General features: G+C 45.3%; 1 protein-coding gene across 4 annotated transcripts; it reads left to right on the forward strand.

The window, feature by feature from the left end:
- Positions 1-545: 545 nt before the first annotated feature.
- Positions 546-19,459, forward strand: LOC311530580 (uncharacterized protein). 4 transcript variants are annotated; one of them, XM_084647376.1, is made up of 5 exons: positions 546-754; positions 8,386-8,474; positions 12,844-12,970; positions 14,300-14,413; positions 14,839-19,459. In XM_084647376.1, the coding sequence occupies exons 1-5, from the start codon at positions 697-699 to the stop codon at positions 15,837-15,839; spliced, it is 1,389 nt and encodes a 462-aa protein (XP_084503502.1). In that variant the 5' UTR covers positions 546-696; the 3' UTR covers positions 15,840-19,459. The 4 variants fall into 4 exon arrangements, with proteins under 4 accessions (XP_084503502.1, XP_084503504.1, XP_084503503.1 ...); XM_084647378.1 differs by lacking the exon at positions 8,386-8,474; XM_084647377.1 differs by lacking the exon at positions 546-754 and having other exon boundaries at positions 8,399-8,474; positions 12,664-12,970.
- The last annotated feature ends 302 nt before the right edge of the window (positions 19,460-19,761 follow it).

Consider the following 19,761-nt stretch of genomic DNA (forward strand, 5'->3'; position numbering starts at 1 on the left):
GTTCTCAGAACAGGGCGGGAGGTCAGAACCCTGCAGGGAAAGGTGAGAGGAGGCAAATTCTGAAAGGGAGACTTTCCTCTTCTGGCAGAATTTGCTACTTTAACAGGAGTTGCAGGAAAAAGGCATCTTCCGTGTCCGTTTTTGCTAGCTAGCAAAGTGTGCCGAGGAAGCCGTTTCTGACACTATGTTGGGGCAGCAAAGGCACTCATCCCAGCGGTCCGGGCAAGCGGGCTGAGGGCCCCCCAGGACAGCTGAGCGCATCCTGCAGGCTCCAGGCTGGGGCCTGGCTCCTCTGCAAACACAAAGGAAAGCCCTTGGCCAGATCCATCGGCGTAGGGGGGGGGGGGGGGCGAAGAGGGGAGAATAAACCAGCGAGAGCCGTGGGGCCGCTCATAGGGTGTTTGTGACACGCGGTGAATTTAGCTCTGGTTAGGAAAACCCTCCCCAGACAAGAGCCCCGGATCCCAGACAGGGGGAGGGCAGACTCGCTGGGGAGGGGCGGAAGAAGGAGGGGAGGGCTGTGTGTGTGGCGGGGGTGGGGGGAGGTCAGCATGCCCGGGTTCTTCCCAGCTCTGGAAAAGAAAACTCCAGTCCCTGCCTGGGACGTGCTGCAGCCCGGGTTGGTATCTACGGGCACAGGAAGACGACAGAGCAGCGGCAGCAGCAGCAATCAAAGGCCCTGCAGCTTGTGGCAAGATGTTTCTGCTGATCTTGCTGCGCCTGCCGACACCAGCCCCTGCAGGGGAGACGCCAGGTGACTGGGACAGAACTGGGGGAAGTGGTGGGAACTGGGCAGGAAAAGGACTCGCTGCTCAAAGCAACCCTGCCAGGGATGCTGGGACAATTTGTGCAGTGGGGGTGCTGAGAACTATTGAACCAAACTGTGAATCCTGTAAGGGATGGACACCACTTCAAGAGCGGGGGTGTGGCCACACCCTTAGGTCCAGCACCCATGCCTGAGCCCTGTTTGTTAATGCAGCTGGGGGTGGGATCTCACTGGCCTTAACAATGAAGTCACTGCCCTCCTCTGCCTGGGGTCTGCTCCAGGAGCAAAAACCAGGGGACTGGGGGGGGGGGGTAAGGGGAGCACAGTGGTTCAGAGGAGCTGCAGTGGGGTCATGAATGGGCTCCCCTGCAGGGTTCTCTTTTGTGTCTCTGTGGGGCAGGCAGGAATGTCAGGAAGGAAAGGGGTGAAAAATCAGGCAAGGATGGATAGAAAAAGGGAGGGAGGGAATGGGGGGACAACAAGAAATGTGTCCAGTTTTAACCATCTCTGCACATTTAGGGAAGTAACCGGCAGAGGAGAGTGGGGGGCACAGAGAATAGAGGAGAGGGATTATTTGTAGTTTTAAAAATCTCTCCACATTATCAAGCCCCTGAGAAATAACCATGGGATTAATTCCGATTCCACAGAACCCAGTAAACCTCCCCAGTGTTAAAGTGCTGACCGGTATATGTTTGCTCCATCTGACACATCATGTGTAACCTGGCTTGGACTCCTTCCTGCAAATCATGTGACACCCCTAAAATGATGCATATGGTTTTCTTGGCAGGATCAGGCCCTTAATGGTTTTGCTAATCGGAGGAAACTAGCTATTCCTGTCCAACGGCCAAACGCAGAGTGAGGGGATTCTGAATAGCCAACTCTTCAGGGAATATATTGTGTTTCAAAAAAAGCCTGTAATTTCCAATAATAAATCTCTGTTTGACACTCCTAGGACTTCACCACAGCTCTACAAATAAGGATGCTTTGCCAGGGAGAAAAGGGCTGCCAAATTTCATTCTCAAAGAGCTACTTTTCAGTCCCCAGTGTTAGCAGGTTATGTTCCCATCAGCAGGTACAAGTAGAACTTTGTGGGAAAGAAACCTTTGGCCAGATCCTGCTGCCTTCAGCCTAATCCTTATAGCTGCTCAACTGCAACTTAGATGAGCTGGTGAGAGGATGCACCCAGGGTTTTTAAGAATGACTTTATAAAACAAAACGAAAAAAATTGGTTTTCTGTTGATTTTGTGCTTCCTTGTGTACATTAAAAAAGACCTGGACGGGATTTTCGTCGTCTTTTTTTAGTATTACAAAAGAGTCTTAAGCCTAAAAGACTCTATGGAGCATTGGAGCATTAGTAAGTTTCTAACATTCAAGAATGTGGCAAATTACCCCTGATTCTTTCCCAGGATTTTTGGGTGAGCGTGTGAGGGCCTGAATTCAACTCGATATTGTTTTCCAGTCTGTCTGTAACACGTTAACTTTTGAATGCTGCATCTGATTGATTCCAGGATTTTAGGGAACGTTCTAGGACTCAAAGGACAGAACCCTATTGATTTGAGTGAAATCTGGAAAACCAAAAGAGTGAAACTGGGGAAACTGAGTCCTGGGCATGTCCCCATTCTCCTCTCTGTGACACACAGAACCCCTGGCATTGGGGTTCTAGGGAGTCTTTAAAATAGAAGGGGATGGGAGTGTAGAACACAGGGCACTTGTGGGGAAGAATGGATAAGAGCAAGGAGTTGTTGGTGTGCAATGAACTTGGTCTAAAGAAGCCCCAAAGTGCGTGACCCTCTGTTAGATAAATAGTCAGTTGCAGGTGAGGAGGGGGTCTTTATTTAAAAATGAAAACAATAATATAATAATATAATGGCGGTTAAGTCTTGTCTCCCCTGTTGTTGGTGGGGGCTGTTTGGATGATTCCCAAGTGTAGTGGGAGCTTTCTCAGCTTCTCATTGAAGATTGAGAGTGGGGAGGGGTTGCTGAATCTTATACAAACAGATTTTTTCCTCAAAGCTTTTGGGGCTAAATATTACAGAAATAAACAAATGCAAAACTGTTCAAACTGTCCCAATAAAAAATCACTCCCCTTGTCAATCAAGTCACAGGGGGGCCTGATTTTTCAGAGGTGCTGAGCCCCCACAGCTCACATTGACTTCAGCTGAGTGGTGGGTGCTGCGCAGCACCTCTGAAAATACAGCCCCAAGTTACTGCAATCATGGGTGCTAAAAAAAATTTAATTAAATTTAAAAAAAGGGGACACATGCTATCTTGCTTCTGTAGTAGGAACTGATTGCATATATCTAGAGCTCCTTGCATACCTCAATTCCCCTCCCCTGTCCCCCTCTATTTCACGGACTCCCTGCAACATTTTAAACTCCATTTGGACAAAGGGCAGAGCTGAGATGGGGCTATTGCTTTAGTGCAGTGGTTCCCAAACTTTAACAACCCTTGAACCCCTTTCACTAAAATGTCAAGTCTTGTGAACCCCCTCTTAAAAATGAATATTTCCAGGGATTTTCTCCTTTACCTGAACATAAATTATAAAAGCAGTGATCTTGGAAATATAATTTTTTTGTGACATGCTTATTGCACACTATTTATTATTAATTATTATTTATCATTACAGTATTTTTATTACATTATGAAAATGGCAACAATCTGCCAAGATCTCACTTTCATAGCTTGTATCAGTTTGGATAAGCCTATTATAAAACAAGGCTCCTATGTTTCATCAAGGAATATCAGCTGTGAAGCAGCATGAAGGGATTTAAGAAGCCAACTCAAAGAGTTCCTCCTACACAAGCATTCAGGTCTGGAGCAGTCCAGGCAAACAACTCACATTACAACAAAGCTTAAACTTGTTCTACATAATAATTTTAAAAACAATACTAGCTGATATTTAATTTTAAAAACAGCAGAAAATATCCACCTGCCTTTCCATTTCTAATAAGGAGTCTTGAAATTTAAATCTCCTCAGTGTGATAGATATGCTTGCTTTGATCCGCTTAGCTCTTGGAAGTCTAGGAGCTCAGGGCTGCTGGCCCCGTGCTGCCCGGGGTCCCTAGGGACAGCTCTGTCCACCATTAGGGAGTTTTTTCCTGAGAACCCCCTGTAATGTTTTGCGAACCCCTAAGGGTTCACGAACCCCAGTTTGGGAACCACTGCTTTAGTGGAAGGCATCAATGGCTGTCATCAACCAGATCTATAGACAATTACAGTCCTCGTTAAAGTGATGTTTGTGCTAACCAGATGCCATGGGCTTCAACTGTGTGTCTCCTCTTTCCCCCTTCCTATTTTCTGATTTTCATCAAGATCCATATTCTACCCACCGACATGTAGAATATTTCCTGACATTTTGGAATTGATCAGCCGCAGTGTTCAAAAGCTATTATTACATCCAAACAGAGAAATACCATCATGTTGAGTGTGGGCCTGGCTTTTCTTGGCCAATTATCCCTCTCAGATTTTGCTCTATTTTCTCACTAATAATTCTCAATTCTCCATATAAAATCTCAGATGGGAGAGGAGGTTCTACCCTTTTTATCTGTAGCCACTTACCCTCGTTTCAGCAGGAAACTCTTTTCCCATTTATGTACATTAAAATTGACATTTTTGCTGTCTTTCCCAGATTTAATGAACATAAAAGCCAGGAGCCTCCCCCTATTCATAGTCTGCCCTTTATCTTCAAGGCACTCAGTCTAGAACCAGGATTCCTAAAGATTGCCTGAAGCTCTGGGATAATGACCATTGGCAACAACGCGGCTCCTCAGGCAAAAGGAGCTGTCTGTGGCAGAGGGAAAACTCTTCTGTGCATGAGACAGTTTTCTTGGGCCATGGGACAAACTCCCACAGGAGCTCAAAACTAGCACAAACATCCCTGATCTGCATTCTCAGTGCCAGTAGACTTCTTAGACCTGCTTTCAGTAACCAGCCCACAAACTGCAGCTGGCATCCGATGCCTGAATCCACAAATGGTCTTAGGTAACAACGCTGTGATCCCCAAAGCCTGTGTTAGTCCCCTAGGCTCCGTATCCAATCAATGGGGAGAGAGAGGTGCTTAGAATGGGCTCCACAAAAGCCAGACTGGAGCCGCCCAAGTTAGCCAGTGGGAGAAGCTGAGGAGAGGGATGTGTCCTAAGCACCACACCTCGCTTGGAGTTCAGCACTTAAGTCCCAGGTGCATGGAGACACCAATCTGCTTGCGATCCACAAACTAGGGGAAAATCAGGGATTCTCCAAATGCAGAGACCAGATCTGGTAGTGTGCGCAGAGGCAAACAAACACCACCCAGAACAGCCAGGAGAGGAGGATTGCCTCTCTTACAATCTTTAGCCCACTGGTTAGGGTACTTGGGAGTCCCAAGTTCAAGTCTGCTACCCCTACGGAGAGTGCTGTAACCACTGGGCTAGGGGACATTCTGATGTGGGCCCTCCTTCCATCTCTCCTAATGAAGTTGTTCCACTTTAATTGAATAATTAATATTAATTGGCCCAGAGAAAGAGTGAGAAACACTCTATAGGCCAGATGCCTATAGCACACACCCTCCTGGGACATAGAAGACCCTTGTTCAACCCCCTTCTCATCAGGCAGACAGGAGACTTGAACTCCTGGTCTCCCACATCTTAGATGAGCACTCTTACCAGCAGGCTAAATATTATAAGTGAGGGTGTCCTCCCTTGTCCTAACTGAGCTCTTTCGTGTACATATAGGCGACCTCTGCATACACCTACTGGATCAGGACCTGCATATGACTTAGGCCGCCAAAAGTCTCTTTTTCCCCAGTTAGTGGATCACTCAGGGTGGGAGATAAGGGTCTAGAAACCTAGAATGAGGCAGCAGTATGCACGCTCAGAGGCAGAAACATAGGTGCCTAGGGGACTTTTTACTGCAAAATCTTAGGTTGAGAGTGAGTTTAGGCACCTACAGGGTTTGGCAGCAGCTGAGCGGAGGTTTCGTGGATTGCAGTGGTACCTAAAATTGAGACTTGGGTGGATCCGGGCACAAATAAATAAATAAAACATTAAATTTAACCTCCTCTCCCCCCCACACACACTCTTCTCATTGGGGAGAAAGAGAGAATCACTCCTAACAAATGCAAGTTGTGAGGCTGGGGCCCGGATAGACAGTGCTGGGACCCTGTGGGGATGAGAGCGCTGTAAGAACTGAATAGAACAGAACATAGGGGAGTGGCACCACCCAGCTGCTTACGGGGCAGTTGGCTGGACCCTGAGTGACTGGGATTCAACTTCCAACTAATTATTAAACCAATAGAACTCTGATTTCATGAAGTATTTTTTATTGAGGAGTTCATAGAAGCAAATGTCTCAATATTACATTGCTTTGTTCATGTCTTTCAAACCATTGCAAAGCAATTTCCAAGGCATCAGAATGGGAAGAGATGTCAACGTGTTCTTCATTAATATCACTTTCATTATATAATTTATTTTTTCTATCAGGAAAAATGATTTCATGTAACTGAACTTTCTTAAGAAGAGGGTTGATAGAATCTAAGTTCTACTGCAAGGATATAAAAATCCTCTACAGATTTTGCTCCATTTTCACAGACTTATTGAATATTAACACACCAACTACCCCGACCCCGCTACTACCCCCTCCCGCTGCAATGCCGCCTTCTGGTTCCTTTCCCGCTCCCAATTGCCTGAGACCTTCCAGGTCCATTCCCCCACCCTCTGCGCCTGCTTCTCCTGTTAAAGCACCATCATCCAGGACTCCTGGTTGTCCATGTGAATGGCAGAAGGGTGCAGGAGGGGAGGAGAACCAGCATTTTCTAATTACTTATTGACTACTCATATAAATCCCCTCAGATTTTGTCCCTATCTCTCTCACTATCAAATATGGGTGAGAAATCTCCACAGATTTCCCTCTTGCCCTCTCTTAATTATTCAATATGGACACAAACACGCCTCATTTTGCTCTTTTTAATCTCTAATTATCAAATATTGACATAAAATTGCCTTTAGATTTTGCCATTATCCAGATAATTGTTGATATTGGTAGAAAAAAGCGATTCAGGTTTCCTCTTTTTCTTTCTCTGATTACCAAAAAAAAAAAAAAAAAAATTCACATGAAATCCCCCAGATTTTACCTTTTTTTCCTCTCTCATTACGAAGATTAATGTCAAATCCCCTCCAATTTTGCTATTTCTCCTCTAATTCTCAAATCTTGCTATAACCGTCCCACTCAGATTTGGAGGGTGTCTTCCCTTTTTGAAATGCAGCAAATTCCCCTGATTTTAATTTGGAGGAAAACTGTTGCCTTGAGTCATTCCCCAGGTGGGATGGGGAGGTGTCAGTATGTGGTAAGTAGCTGGAGTTCGGGAGAGCACTGGGATGTGTGTGACTGGGAAAGTGTTGGTCATTCTCTTTATTTACTGTATATTCATATAAAATCCCCTCCAATTTTTCCCCTTTTCTCTCATACAATTGGAGATTGCTGCTGTTTTTTTTTCTCATATTATTGAATATTTAGATTTTAGCCAATTTTCTCCCGAGTGCTCAAATATTTACATATTATCCTCTAAAATTATGCCCCATTTTCTAGTTTGCTATTAATGATTTTGCCTTGTCTCTCTAATTACCTGATATTAGAATTAAATCTCTTCAGATTTTGCCCCTTTCTCTCCAATTTTCGAATACTGATATAAAATGCACTCTGATTTTGACCCATCACCTATTATCAAACATTAATATAAAATCTCTCAAATTTTCCCAATCTCTAATCTAATTATTGAATATCATTCTAACAGCTCTCATTGCTTTTTAACTGTTAAACTTGAGTATCAAATCTTGTCAAATTTTGCCATTTTCTCTCTAATGATTGAACGTTGACATAAAATCCATTCAAATGTTGCTGTTCTTTTTCTCCATTTATGGAACACTGATTTAAAAATCTTCTCAGATTGGGTACTTTCCCCATGCTTTTTTAACTTTAGCACCTTCTCTTTGTTTTTGAGGGAAACTTGCCCTGAGTCAGTAACCTAGATTGGAGGGCCAAGCAGGGCAAGTGGGTGGAGCAAGTGCCCTAAACTGAGATTGTCCAGCCCCAGTTTTTCCTCTCCCAGCTCCTGCCAGCCCAATACACCTCCCCCCAATCACGAACTGCCAGTCAGTCACCTGCTCCTGCCCCACTGCTGCCCCTTCCAACCATCACAGAACCTTTTGTCTCCATCCTCCTCCCCTCAGCCTTCAGTAAAGTGATTGGGCCCAAGGTTCCCTGCTGCCCAGGGAACTTCCTGTTTATTTACCAAATATTTATATAAACTCTCAGATTTTGCACTTTTCTCTCAAATTATTGAATATTGATATAAAATCCCCTCAAGGACAATGTCGGGGGGGGATCCCCTTAAGCGGCCTCTGATTCTGCTCTTTTCTAGCATTTGCTTCAGAGACTGTTCCTGGGGAGGGAGGGGGGTTGGTTTAAAAATGTCTTGGTGGGTTTAGTCCTGGTGAGACGGGCCAGCTGTGTGCAGTAGTAAAGTGACCCAGGGTTTTTCCTGAATTGCAGTCTAGAGTGTCTGTCTGCAGGGAAAGACCCTGTGGAGACTAGGGGAGATGAATGGACTAGAGCCCCTTCTGAAACCTCCCTTCTCGCCCTGACAGGCTGCAGAATAATGTCTGTGTTTCACTCCGGATCATCCCATCCTCTTGGGGGACGGGAAAGGGAAATGACTGCAGTAGCGGCGGCTCAGGTAGGGGTTTTTCAGTGCACAGTGGAGGGGGTATGTGCTGGGAAGGAGGTGAAGGCAGTAAATACACAAGGGTGAGGAATGTGAAAGGGGCACTCACACCTGCAGCCCCAGGAGAGTTCATAGAATCACAGAAATGTCGGGCTGGAAGGGACCGTGACAAGTCATTTAGTCCAGCCTCCTGCACTGAGGCAGGACCAAGTCAACCTTGACTATCACTGATAGGTGTTTGTCCAACCTGTTCTTAAAAACCTCCAATGATGCGGATTCCACAACCTCCCTTGGAAGCTGTCATAAATATAAAGGGACAGATAAACACCTTTAAAATCCCTCCTGGCCAGAGGAAAAACCCTTTCACCTGTAAAGGGTTAAGAAGCTAAGATAACTTCGCTGGCACCTGAACAAAATGACCAATGAGGAGATAAGATACTTTCAAAAGCTGGGGGGAGGGAGAAACAAAGCCTCTCTCTCTGTCTGTGTGATGCTTTTGCTGGGGACAGAACAGGAATGGAGTCTTAGAATTTAGTAAGTAATCTAGCTAGAGATGCGTTAGATTCTGATTTCTTTAAATGGCTGAGAAAATAAGCTGTGCTGAATGGAATGTAGATTCCTGTTTTTGTGTCTTTTTGTAACCTAAGGTTTTGCCTAGAGGGATTATCTATGTTTTGAATCTGATTATCCTGTAAGGTATTTACCATCCTGATTTTACAGAGGTGATTCTTTTTACTTTTTCTTCTATTAAAATTTTTCTTTTAAGAATCTGAATGCTTTTTCATTGTTCTTAAGATCTAAGGGTTTGAGTCTGTGTTCACCTATGCAAATTGGTGAGGATTTTTATCAAATCTTCCCCAGGAAAGGGGGTGGAAAGTTTGGGAGGATTCTGGGGGGAAAGATGTTTCCAAATGGGCTCTTTCCCAGTAATATACCGGTTAGACATTTGGTGGTGGCAGCGATAAAGTCCAAGGGCAAAAAGTAAAATAGTTTGTACCTTGGGGAAGTTTTAACCTAAGCTGGTAAAAGTAAGCTTAGGAGGTTTTCATGCAGGTCCCCACATCTGTACCCTTGAGTTCAGAGTGGGGAAGGAACCTTGACAGAAGCCTATTCCAGAGTTTATCTGCCCTTATAATTAGAATGTTTTTCCTAATATCTGACCTAAATCGCCCTTGCTGCAGATTAGCCCATTAGTTCTTGTCCTACCTTCAGAGGACATGGAGAACAATTGATCTCCATCCTCTTTATAAATAGCCCTTCACATATCTGAAGACTGCTATCAGGTCCCCCTTTAATCTTCTTTTTTCAGGACTAAACATACCCCGTCTAATTAACCTTTCCGTAGAGATCCCGTTTTCATAGAATCCTAGAATATCAGGGTTGGAAGGGACCTCAGGAGGTCATCTAGTCCAACCCCGTGCTCAAAGCAGGACCAATCCCCAACTAAATTTAAAGCTTTTTCTAAAGCTTTCATCATTTTTGTTGCTTTCCTCTGGACTCTCTCCAATTTGTCCACATTTTTCTGAAAGCTTGGCACCCAAAACTGGACATAGCACTCCACTTGAGGGCTCATCAGTACCAAGCAGAGCAGGACAATTACCTTGCCTGTCTTACACACAACACTCCTGCTAATATACCCCAGAATGATATTAGCCATTTTTGCAACTGCATCACATTGCTGGTTCATATTCAGTTTATGATCCTCTGTAACCCCCAGATCCTTTTCAGCAGTACAATGCATGCCCAGTTATTCCCCGTTTTGTAGCTGTGCATTTGATTTTTCCTTCCTGAATATAGTACTTTGCCCTTGTCTTTACTGAATTTTATCTTGTTGATTTCAGTCTAATTTGTGAAGGTTGTTTTGAATTCTAATCCTGTCCTCCAAAGTGCTGACAACTCCTCCCATCTTGGTGTCATCTGCAAATTTTATAAGCATACTATCTACTCTATTATCCTAGTCATTAATGAAAACAATGAATAAGGATGGACCTCTATGGGACCCCAGTAGATACATCTCCCCCACCCACCCCCAGTTTGACAATGAACCATTGAGAACTACTCTTTGAGTATGGTCTTTCAACCAATTTTGCACTCCCTTTACAGTAATTTCAACTAGACCACATTTCCCTAATCTGCTTATGACAATGTCATGTGGGACTGTGTCAAAAGCCTTATTAAAATCTAGATATATCATGTTTACAGCTTTCCCCATATCCAGTAGGCCAATATCCCTGTCAAAGAAGAAATTTAGGTTGGTTTGGAATGATTTGTTCTTGATGAATCCATGTTGGCTTATAACCCTATTATCTTCTTGGTGCTTACAAAATAATTGTTTAATTATTTGTTCCAGTTATTATTAACTTTCCAGGCATTGAAGTTAAGATGACTGGTCAATAATTTTCCAGGCCCAGCTTTCCCCCCTTTTTAAAGATAGGTAAAATGTTTGCCTTTCAACAAACCTCTGGGTCCTCATCTGTCCTCCATGAGTGCTTGAAGATAATCACTAATGGTTCAGAAATTGCTTCAGCTAGTTCCTTAAGTATCCTATGATTAATTTTAGCAGGCCTTAGCAACTTGAACACATCTAATTTATCTAAATATTTTTTAACATGTTCTTTCCCTATTTTGGGTTACATTCCTTCCCCCTTGTTATTAATATTAATTGTGTTAGTATCTGGTCACATTTAACTTTTTTAGTGAAGACTGATACAAAATAAGCCTTAAATGTATCAGCCTTCTTGGTGTCATCTGTTATTAGCTCTCCCTCCCAGCTAAGCAGAGGACCTACACTTTCCTTTATTTTTCTCTTGCTCCTGATGTATTTATAGAACCTTTTCTTACTGTTTTTCATGTCCCTTGCTTAGTGTCATTCATTTTGTGCCTTAGTCTTTCTGATTTTTGTCCCTTCATGGTTGTGCTATATTTTTGTACTCATCCTTAGCCATTTGTCCATGGTTCAACTTTTTGTCAGAGTCCTTTTTGATTTTCAGGTCATTACAGAGCTCCTAGTGGAACTATATTGGCCTTTTACTGTTCTTCCTATCTTTCCTTCAGATAGGGATAGTTTGCTGCTGTTCCTTAGATATTGTCTCTTTGAGAGGCTGCCAGCTCTCCTGAACTCCTTTTTCCTTTATATTTTTTCCCAGGGGACCTTACCTACCTGATCTCTGAGATTGTTTAAGTTGGTTAGTTTGAAGTCCATTGTCCTTAGAATCATGAAATCTACCATATCATGATTACTTTCCCACAAATTGCTTTCAAAACTTCAGATTTACAACCAATTTCCCCCTGCTAGTCAGAATTAATAGATTCCAGGGCCAGAAGACACTATTGTAATCATCCACTCTGACCTTCTGTATAACACAGGCCATAAAATTTCTCCAAAATAGTTCCTAGAGCCGATCTTTTAGAAAAAACATCCAATCTTGATTTTAAAATTGCTAGTGATGGAGAATCCACCATGACCCTCCATAAATAATTCCAATGGTTATTTACTCTGACTGTTAAAAATGTATGCCTTATTTCTAGTCTAAATTTGTTTAGTTCCAACTTCCAGCCATTGGATCATGTTATACCTTTGTCTGTGAGAATGAAGAGCCGATTATCACATTTCTGTTCCCCATGTAGGTATTTATAGACCATAATCAAGTCACCTTTTAACCTTCTCTTTGTCAAGCTAAATAGATTGAGATCCTTTAGTCTTTCACTATAAGGCAGTGAAAGACTATCCTTCAATCATTCTTATGGCTCTTGTCTGAACCCCCTCCTTTTTAGCTGCTTACTTGAATTGTGGGCATCAGAACTGGACACAGGGTTCTAGCAGTGGTTGCACTAGTGCCAAATAGAGAGGTAAAATAACTTCTCTGATCCTACTCGAGATTCCCCTGTTTATGCATCCAAGGATCACATCAGCTCTTTTGGCTACAGCATCGCATATGGAGCTTGTGTTCAGCATGACCCCGAAATCTTTTTCAGAGTCACTGTTTCCCAGGGCAGAGTCCCCCATCCTGTAAGTATGGCCTGCATCCTTTGTTCCTAATCCTCCCCGCCCCGTCTCCTCACATCCAGCTGCTGGGAATGGGGGAGGTGTTTGGGTTCTTACTAGGGTCTGTCCCTGGACCCTGCTGTAGGTCTCTGTCTGTATCAGTATCTGGCTAGTAGGTGTGTGATAAATGCAAATGACCCTCTCTCCCTTTGCTAGGAGTGACAAGGACTCTCTTTCTCCTCACACCCGGAAACCTCCAGGTTGTTCTGCACAGGATGGGATTGTTTTACTGTGCTCCTCCCAGAGCTTTTACTTTTTTTGGCCCTCCTCCCCCATCAATAGTGGGATTGGGGCTGGGGCAGAAGTTACCAAATGGGGGACAATTGTCATTTTCAGGAGCCAGTGACCTTCGAAGAGGTGGCTGTGTATTTCACCGAGGAGGAATGGGCTCTCCTGGACCCGAGTCAGAGAGCTCTGTACAGGGACGTCATGCAGGAGAATTATGATAATGTGACCTCGCTGGGTAAGTATCCCTGTCCCCTTGGGAAGTAGAAGCTGGGGGTGGGGGGCTGTCTCTGAAGTGCCCGGTTGGCTTCTGGTCAAGGTTCTTTTCTGGTCCCTTAGATTTAAAGGGGATCAGGCTACACCCCCACCCAGCCTGCCTTTGTGATAGCGGTGCCAGGCACAGCACCGAGGAACTCTTACCAGGGCAACTTCTTTGGTGACTGTTTACTTCCTTAACTTGCCCCACTGCAGGGTTACACCCTCATGTGAGGAACTTTTATTTTTCCCCCAGCATGCTTTCCAACTCTCCGCTGCTGGCTGAATCTCTCTCATGCAACTGGCATGGGTCTGTTTTCCCTTTGTTGGCACTGAGGGGATGGCACGCTCTTCAGGTGCCCAGAATTGAGTGAGAGAGACTGGCTTCCTTCTTACCTCCTCCCCCGGGGTTAGGGGAGCCAGATACTTATTGGAGATGCTAATTCTGCCAACCCCAGAACTTTCAAAGGGCGGAAAGGCGGAATTTGCCTGTCTGTAGGTAACACTGACAGATACTGGTCGTTAGTGGGCAAGATCGAACCTGGGACCTCTGGAGCTAAATGCATGAGCCTCCACCGCATGAGCTAAAAGCCACATTGCTCTTAGCTAAGGCTGTAACAGACTCATTAATCTCTGTAAGTGGTTTCAGTGCCACTAGAGGAGACACAACACCACACCTAGAAGGTGTGTGAGTTACACGTACTTACACCCCCATGTGCATACAGGCTCTCTGTTTCTCCTCCCTTCTTGGCACTGGCTCTACCCAGAGAGAGGTCTCTGGAGATTTAGAAGCAAGCAAAGGACGTAGCATCAAGACTATGTCTTAGCGATCCAATTCCCCAGTGTCTGGAAGTCCTAAAGGTGCAACACCCCTCTCACTCCCATCTTTTCATATGCTGTGTATTTATACCTCCCTACTGTGTGTTCCACTCCATGCATCTGATGAAGTGGGTTTTAGCCCGTGAAAGCTTATGCTCAAATACATTTTTTAGTCTCTAAGGTGCCTTAAGGTCTCCTCGTTGTTTTTGCTGATACAGACTAACATGGCTACCACTCTGAAATGTGACACATACATGTGAATCCCAAAGGATCTCTGTGACCATGTTCCCATGCATGTTCCACCAGCACAAACAGTGACTGGGTCAAAATTACTAAACTTTTTATTTGGAACTGTTCTCCACACACGTTATTCACTTTGATCTCATAGAATCGTAGATGATAAGACTGGAAGGGACACTGTAATTGTATAGTCTGATCTCCAGTATAACACAAGCCATGGGACTTCTCACCTGTTTACTTTCCCCTTGAGCAGGATTTCCGATTCCCAAACCTGAAGTGATCTCCCAGCTGGAAAGGGGAGAAGAGCCGTGGCTCACGGATCTCCAGGGCTCAGAGGAAAGGGGAATCCTGAGATATAGCCATGCAGGTAAAGGTGTTAGTTAAAACCAACTCAGAAAACATTGCTGAATGAAGGAACAGCTAGGATTCTCACAAAGTCCTCATGTACGCTCCTAATTCTGGATTGTCTCCAGTAGGTGTCAGATCCACAAGATATGTCATTCATGGCTTCCCACGCACCCTGACTCACACCTGACATTAACTTCCTCCCTGCTGACCACCCTTTCCTCTGCATGTTCAGGTGGGATGTGGTGGCTGAATTGGTTCCCGCCTCTCTCTCAACTCTGGGAAAGGATTTGCGGGAATTCAACTCCTGAATTTTTCCATTTGCCCAACAATTAATTTGGTTTATTCCCTCCCACACCCCAAGCTTTCCATTGCTCCATTCTGAGTTTTCCTTACTTCTCGACACAGAGAATGATTCATCTCTGGATTTTCTCTTTATCCCAACAGCTGATGGGATCAAGAATGAGCATGAAGAGTTGAATCCTCAGCTGGGAGGTCCTGAGCAAATGGAACAGCATGGGACACTATTAGGAAGATCCAAAGGAAACATCTGTTGGAGTATTGGGCAAGGAAAAACCTGTGAGAGTCAGTGTAGCAAAGAGAGGCCGCTGGGAAACCAGCCGGTGAAGAAAGTGGATAAATCCACTAATTGTGGGAGGGGTCTGAAGCACCTCAAGAAAACCAGAGTCCAGAGGATCCACATGGGAGAGAGACCAAGCACATGCAGTGAATGTGGGAAAAGCTTCAGTAGTCATTCACACCTTCTTATACATCAAAGAATCCATACAGGAGAAAAGCCCTATAAATGCCCCCAGTGTGGGAAGAGCTTCAACCAGAGCCCAAACCTTGTTACACATCTAAGAATCCACACTGGAGAGCGGCCCTATAAATGCCAGGAATGTGGGAAAAGCTTCACTGCAAACTCCACCTTTATTAAACACCAGAGAATCCACACAGGAGAAAAACCCTATAAATGCCCCGACTGCGGGAGAAGCTTCAATCAGAGCTCAGACCTTATTAGACATCAGAGACTCCATACAGGAGAGAAGCCCTTTAGCTGCCCCGACTGTGGGAAAAGATCCAGTGACAGCTCAGCCCTTATTGTACATCAGAGAATCCACACGGGAGAGAGACCCTATCGATGCCCTGTCTGTGGAAAAGGCTTCACTTGCTCTTCACACCTGATAACACATCAGAGAACCCACACAGGAGAAAAACCATATAAATGTCCTTACTGTAGGCAAAGGTGTCGTGTAAAATCAGCCCTTATTATACACCAGAGAATCCACACAGGAGAGAGACCCTATAAGTGCCCTGACTGTGGGAAAACCTTCAGCAGCCGTTCACATCTTAATTCTCATCAGAGAATCCACAAGAGAGAAATGCCTTGTAAAAACCCTGGGTGTGGGAAAAGCTGCACAGAAAGTTCACCCCTTATTATGCATTAGGAGGAGAACTGAATAATTGCCCTGACTAAGTCTAGCTAAGAACTTGACTACGCCTGAAATATATTTTGGATTATGTTTGTCCACTTTAATCCGGAATAACTATTCTGAAAGCAGTACTATAACACTGCTTTGTTATGCCAATTTAAGCTCCTCCCCTTTTGAATAATTGAATCTACACAGTGCTGCATTCTGGGCAGATGTACCATGCTACTATGTTCTGCCGCTTGACTCTGGGTACTCTGGGATTTTCTCCTGGTGCATTGTGGGATAGCTACCCAAAGCCACTGGAATTCTGGGATTTGGGGTCAAACTAACACATTCCAGGATTATTCTCGTGTCATCCCATCATTCATCTGGCTTTTGTGAGCCAGCACCATTTTCAAGCCTCTGGCAGGCAGCATGACGGGAACATGTGACCCTGACGGCCATTAACATGAACAGTTCGATGCACAGGTGTTAGCAGTCAGGCAGCTGGATGGGTGGCTGCGGATGCCTTGAGAGACGGCCATGGTCGTGCTGCACCAATATGGGTGACGCAAATAGAAGACGAGGAGGACGAAAGCGAGCAGTTACTTCTGCGAGACCATTTTCTGGAACATTTCCTCAGTAGACGCTTTCCTCCGGGCTTGCCCAGAAAGCAGTAACTTGTGGGAGAGGGTAGTCGTGCAGACCGAGGATGACCAGCAATGGTGGCAGAACTTCAGAATGACAAAGGCCATGTACCTTGAAAACTGTGCAGAGCTGGCCCATGAGCAGAAGTGGGCAGGACACCGACTGGAGAGTTCCCTTTGGCATGAAGTGTTGTGGTCTTCAGTATCTGGATGCTTGCTAATCTCCCAATGGCTTCTGGGCAACAGCTAACCAGTTCAGTGTTGGTAAATCAGCTATTGGGGCTGCCATAGAATCATAGAATTGTAGGACTGGAAGGGACCTCAAGAGGTCATCTAGTCCAGTCTGCTGCACTCACAGCAGGACTAAGTATTATCTAGCCTGTCCCTGACACTTGTTTGTCTAACCTGCTCTTAAAAACCTCCCATGATGGCGTTTCCATGTGCTACTATTCAGAGGGTGCTGCTAGGCCAGGTCCTAAAGCATGGCAGTACACAGGAAGTTATTGAATAATTTGAAAGGCTGGGGCTCCTGAATTGTTTTGGGGCCACTAATGGTACCCATATGCTTATTGTTTGCCTCCCTGTACCAGATCTCAGAGTTTGTCAACAGAAAAGGATATTTGGGTACGATGCTGCAAGGTCTGGTTGATCACTGTGGAAAAGTTTGACCAGTATTAATGTGGGATGGTCTGGAAAGTTCCACGATGCCAGTGTTGTTCAACACTCAGGCCTTCTTTTTGGCAACGAGGCCGGAACTGGTGCCATGTGCTGCTATGGATATTCATCATGTGATTCCTCCTGTCACTCTGGGAAACCCAGCTCTCCCTCTGCTTCCCTGGCTGATGAATCCTCTTCCTGAACACTTGGAGAGGAGAAAGGAGCTCTTTAACTTACCCCCTTAGTAGCTGTAGAATGACAGGGGAGTGGGCATCTGGAAGACTGAAGAGAAGGTGGAGGTGCCTCGTGACAAGGCTGGAGACTGCTTAGCAATATCTGCCTCTTGTGACAGGTGCTTGCTGCATTTCCCACAACATCTGATGTTGGCGAGAGGTGGAAGTAAAGAAACTCTGTGAATGTTATGAACAGCCAGAGAGGCTGCCTCTGCTAAATGCCACAGTTGGTCAGGGACACATGGTCAGGGATGAGTTGTTCTCTTCCTTTGAGGCGAAGGGGTAGTGGGGAAAAATGTATGTAACTTTGTGGTAGGATTTTAATTTTGCTTTATGTAGGATTTTATTGTGCTTTGTGTGGGATTTTATGAAACTTTTCAGTTGTAAATAAATAACAAATAGCCGTAAATAAAAACCTTTGTTGAAAACAGCCCGACACAAACTTTGAAACCATAAAACTGTGGCAGACATGCCGAAAGTGCTGAGTGCACAACTTTGTGCCGACGGGGTCATAAATATGTTTGGAGAGGGCAGAACCATTCTACATGTCTCGTGGTGTGAGATGGCAAAGGAAAGTCCTGTCCTGTGTAATTGGGGAAGCAAAGGAGTGTTCCCACTGCTGAGTTCTCAAGGGGCCACAGCACATGGCTAGGTTGGGGTGGTGGCTGTGAACTTTAGCCCCACTGTTCTCCAGCAGAGCTGTCTGCCGCTGCATCATCTCCAGCATCTGTGCCTGAATGGGCGGGTTGTCTTTGTCAATGTGTTCTTTCAGCAGGTCTCTTTACCTCTTCCAGTCCTCGATACCATGGTGAAGGCAACTATCCCTCTACTCAGTCTTCTGCCTGTGCTGGGATGTAGCCACGAAGTCACTGAGCATTTCCTCTGTCTCTGCTCAGAGATTTCCCAGAAGTTCAGCAACTGACCACACTCTTGTCCGTGGTCAAGGTGTAAGGTGGGGTGTGTGTGTGCTGATCAACCCCACAAGTATTGTCCCAGTTATAGTCTCCATGGCAACAAAGATCAAATGTTGCTTTTTACTCCATTTCTGAATACCATTTCTGTGGGCTCCTCACAGTCGGGGGTGACCATAGGGACGGTGAGACGTTTTCCACCTTCTAGAGCAGGGGTTCTCAACCTTTTACTTTCTGAGGCCCCCCGAACATGCTAGAAAAACTGCATGGTCCCCTTGTGCCACAGCACTGTGTTTCTGCATATAAAAGCCAGGAGCCAGCGTTAGGGGGTAGCGAGCAGGGCAGTTCCGCGTGGCCCCATGTTACAGGGAGCCCTGCAAAGCTAAGCTGCTTAGGCTTCACCTTCAGCCCCGGGTGACGGGGCTTGGGGTGGCAGGGCTCCAGCTTTCTGCCCTGGGCCCCAGCGAGTCTAACACTGGTCCTGCTTGGTGGACCCTCTGAAACCTGCTTGCGGCCCTCCCAGGGGGTCTCGGACCCCTGGTTGAGAACTGCTCTTCTATAGGATCCCATATCAATCCTGGTTGTGAGCTGGGGAGGGGATCTGGCTGGCTGGGTGTTTGGGGGGGGTGGCAGAGGGGGGCTTCGTAATTGCATGTGCGACTCTGCAGGAGGTCCTTACGTTGGAGGACGATCCCCTAAGGTGTGTCCCCTTAGAGGCAGAGGAGGTTGTTATTCAAAAAGGCAATGGATAAACTGGGAAGTTCTGTTGCCCTGCAGTTTGCCAGGATGGTGCCCCCACACCTGGAGCAGGAGTGGAAAGGAAACACCACTTATATGGGTAGCCCTGAGAAAGCTGCATTGCCTCGCAATGTGCTTGCAAAAATAGAGCCCTCTCTTTGCCTTAAACTCTCTTGTATAGCAATTGCAGATCAGCACAAAGTGTGCTGCAAAATACACTTTTTGCAGTAATTGCTCTGTACCCCAAGGGGTTAACCATGCTGAGGGTGTGAGTCGAAATAGCCACAAATGCCTTATAATCTCTATGCATTTTTAAATGACTCTGTAGCCTAAGTTGGGCAATTTACCTAATATGTAACGGTAGCGAGAAGCTCAAGGCATTGGTCCAACTGGGAGCTAAAGTACTTTTTTCTGTTGCCTTTTCTCGTTCTGTGTCTGCCACTACAATAAACATGCCTGCCATGCAATGAGGTTTGTGTTTTGTTTTGTTTTGTTTTTAACCACAAAAGGTTAAAACATCTTGAGTACAGGGCGGGCTCCAAGAGGGCGAAGGAACATTAAGCAGCCTGGGAAGAGGGGTGGACGGATGCACATTTAACTATGATAGTGGAATTTGGTATTTCAGAGCAATAAATGCTTTGGAGCTTAAATTTTCTGATCAGGATGCAGTTTTGAGTTGTGTGTTGTAGGCCTTGCCAGAGCCCGAGGCATAACTAGCAGTGTGAACCAAAGGCTGTGAAGCAGATTAGACCTGGCCTTGGCAGAATAGTAA

The sequence above is a fragment of the Lepidochelys olivacea genome (genome assembly GCF_965140295.1).
Source record: "Lepidochelys olivacea isolate rLepOli2 genome assembly, chromosome: 14".
NCBI lineage: Eukaryota > Metazoa > Chordata > Testudines > Cheloniidae > Lepidochelys > Lepidochelys olivacea.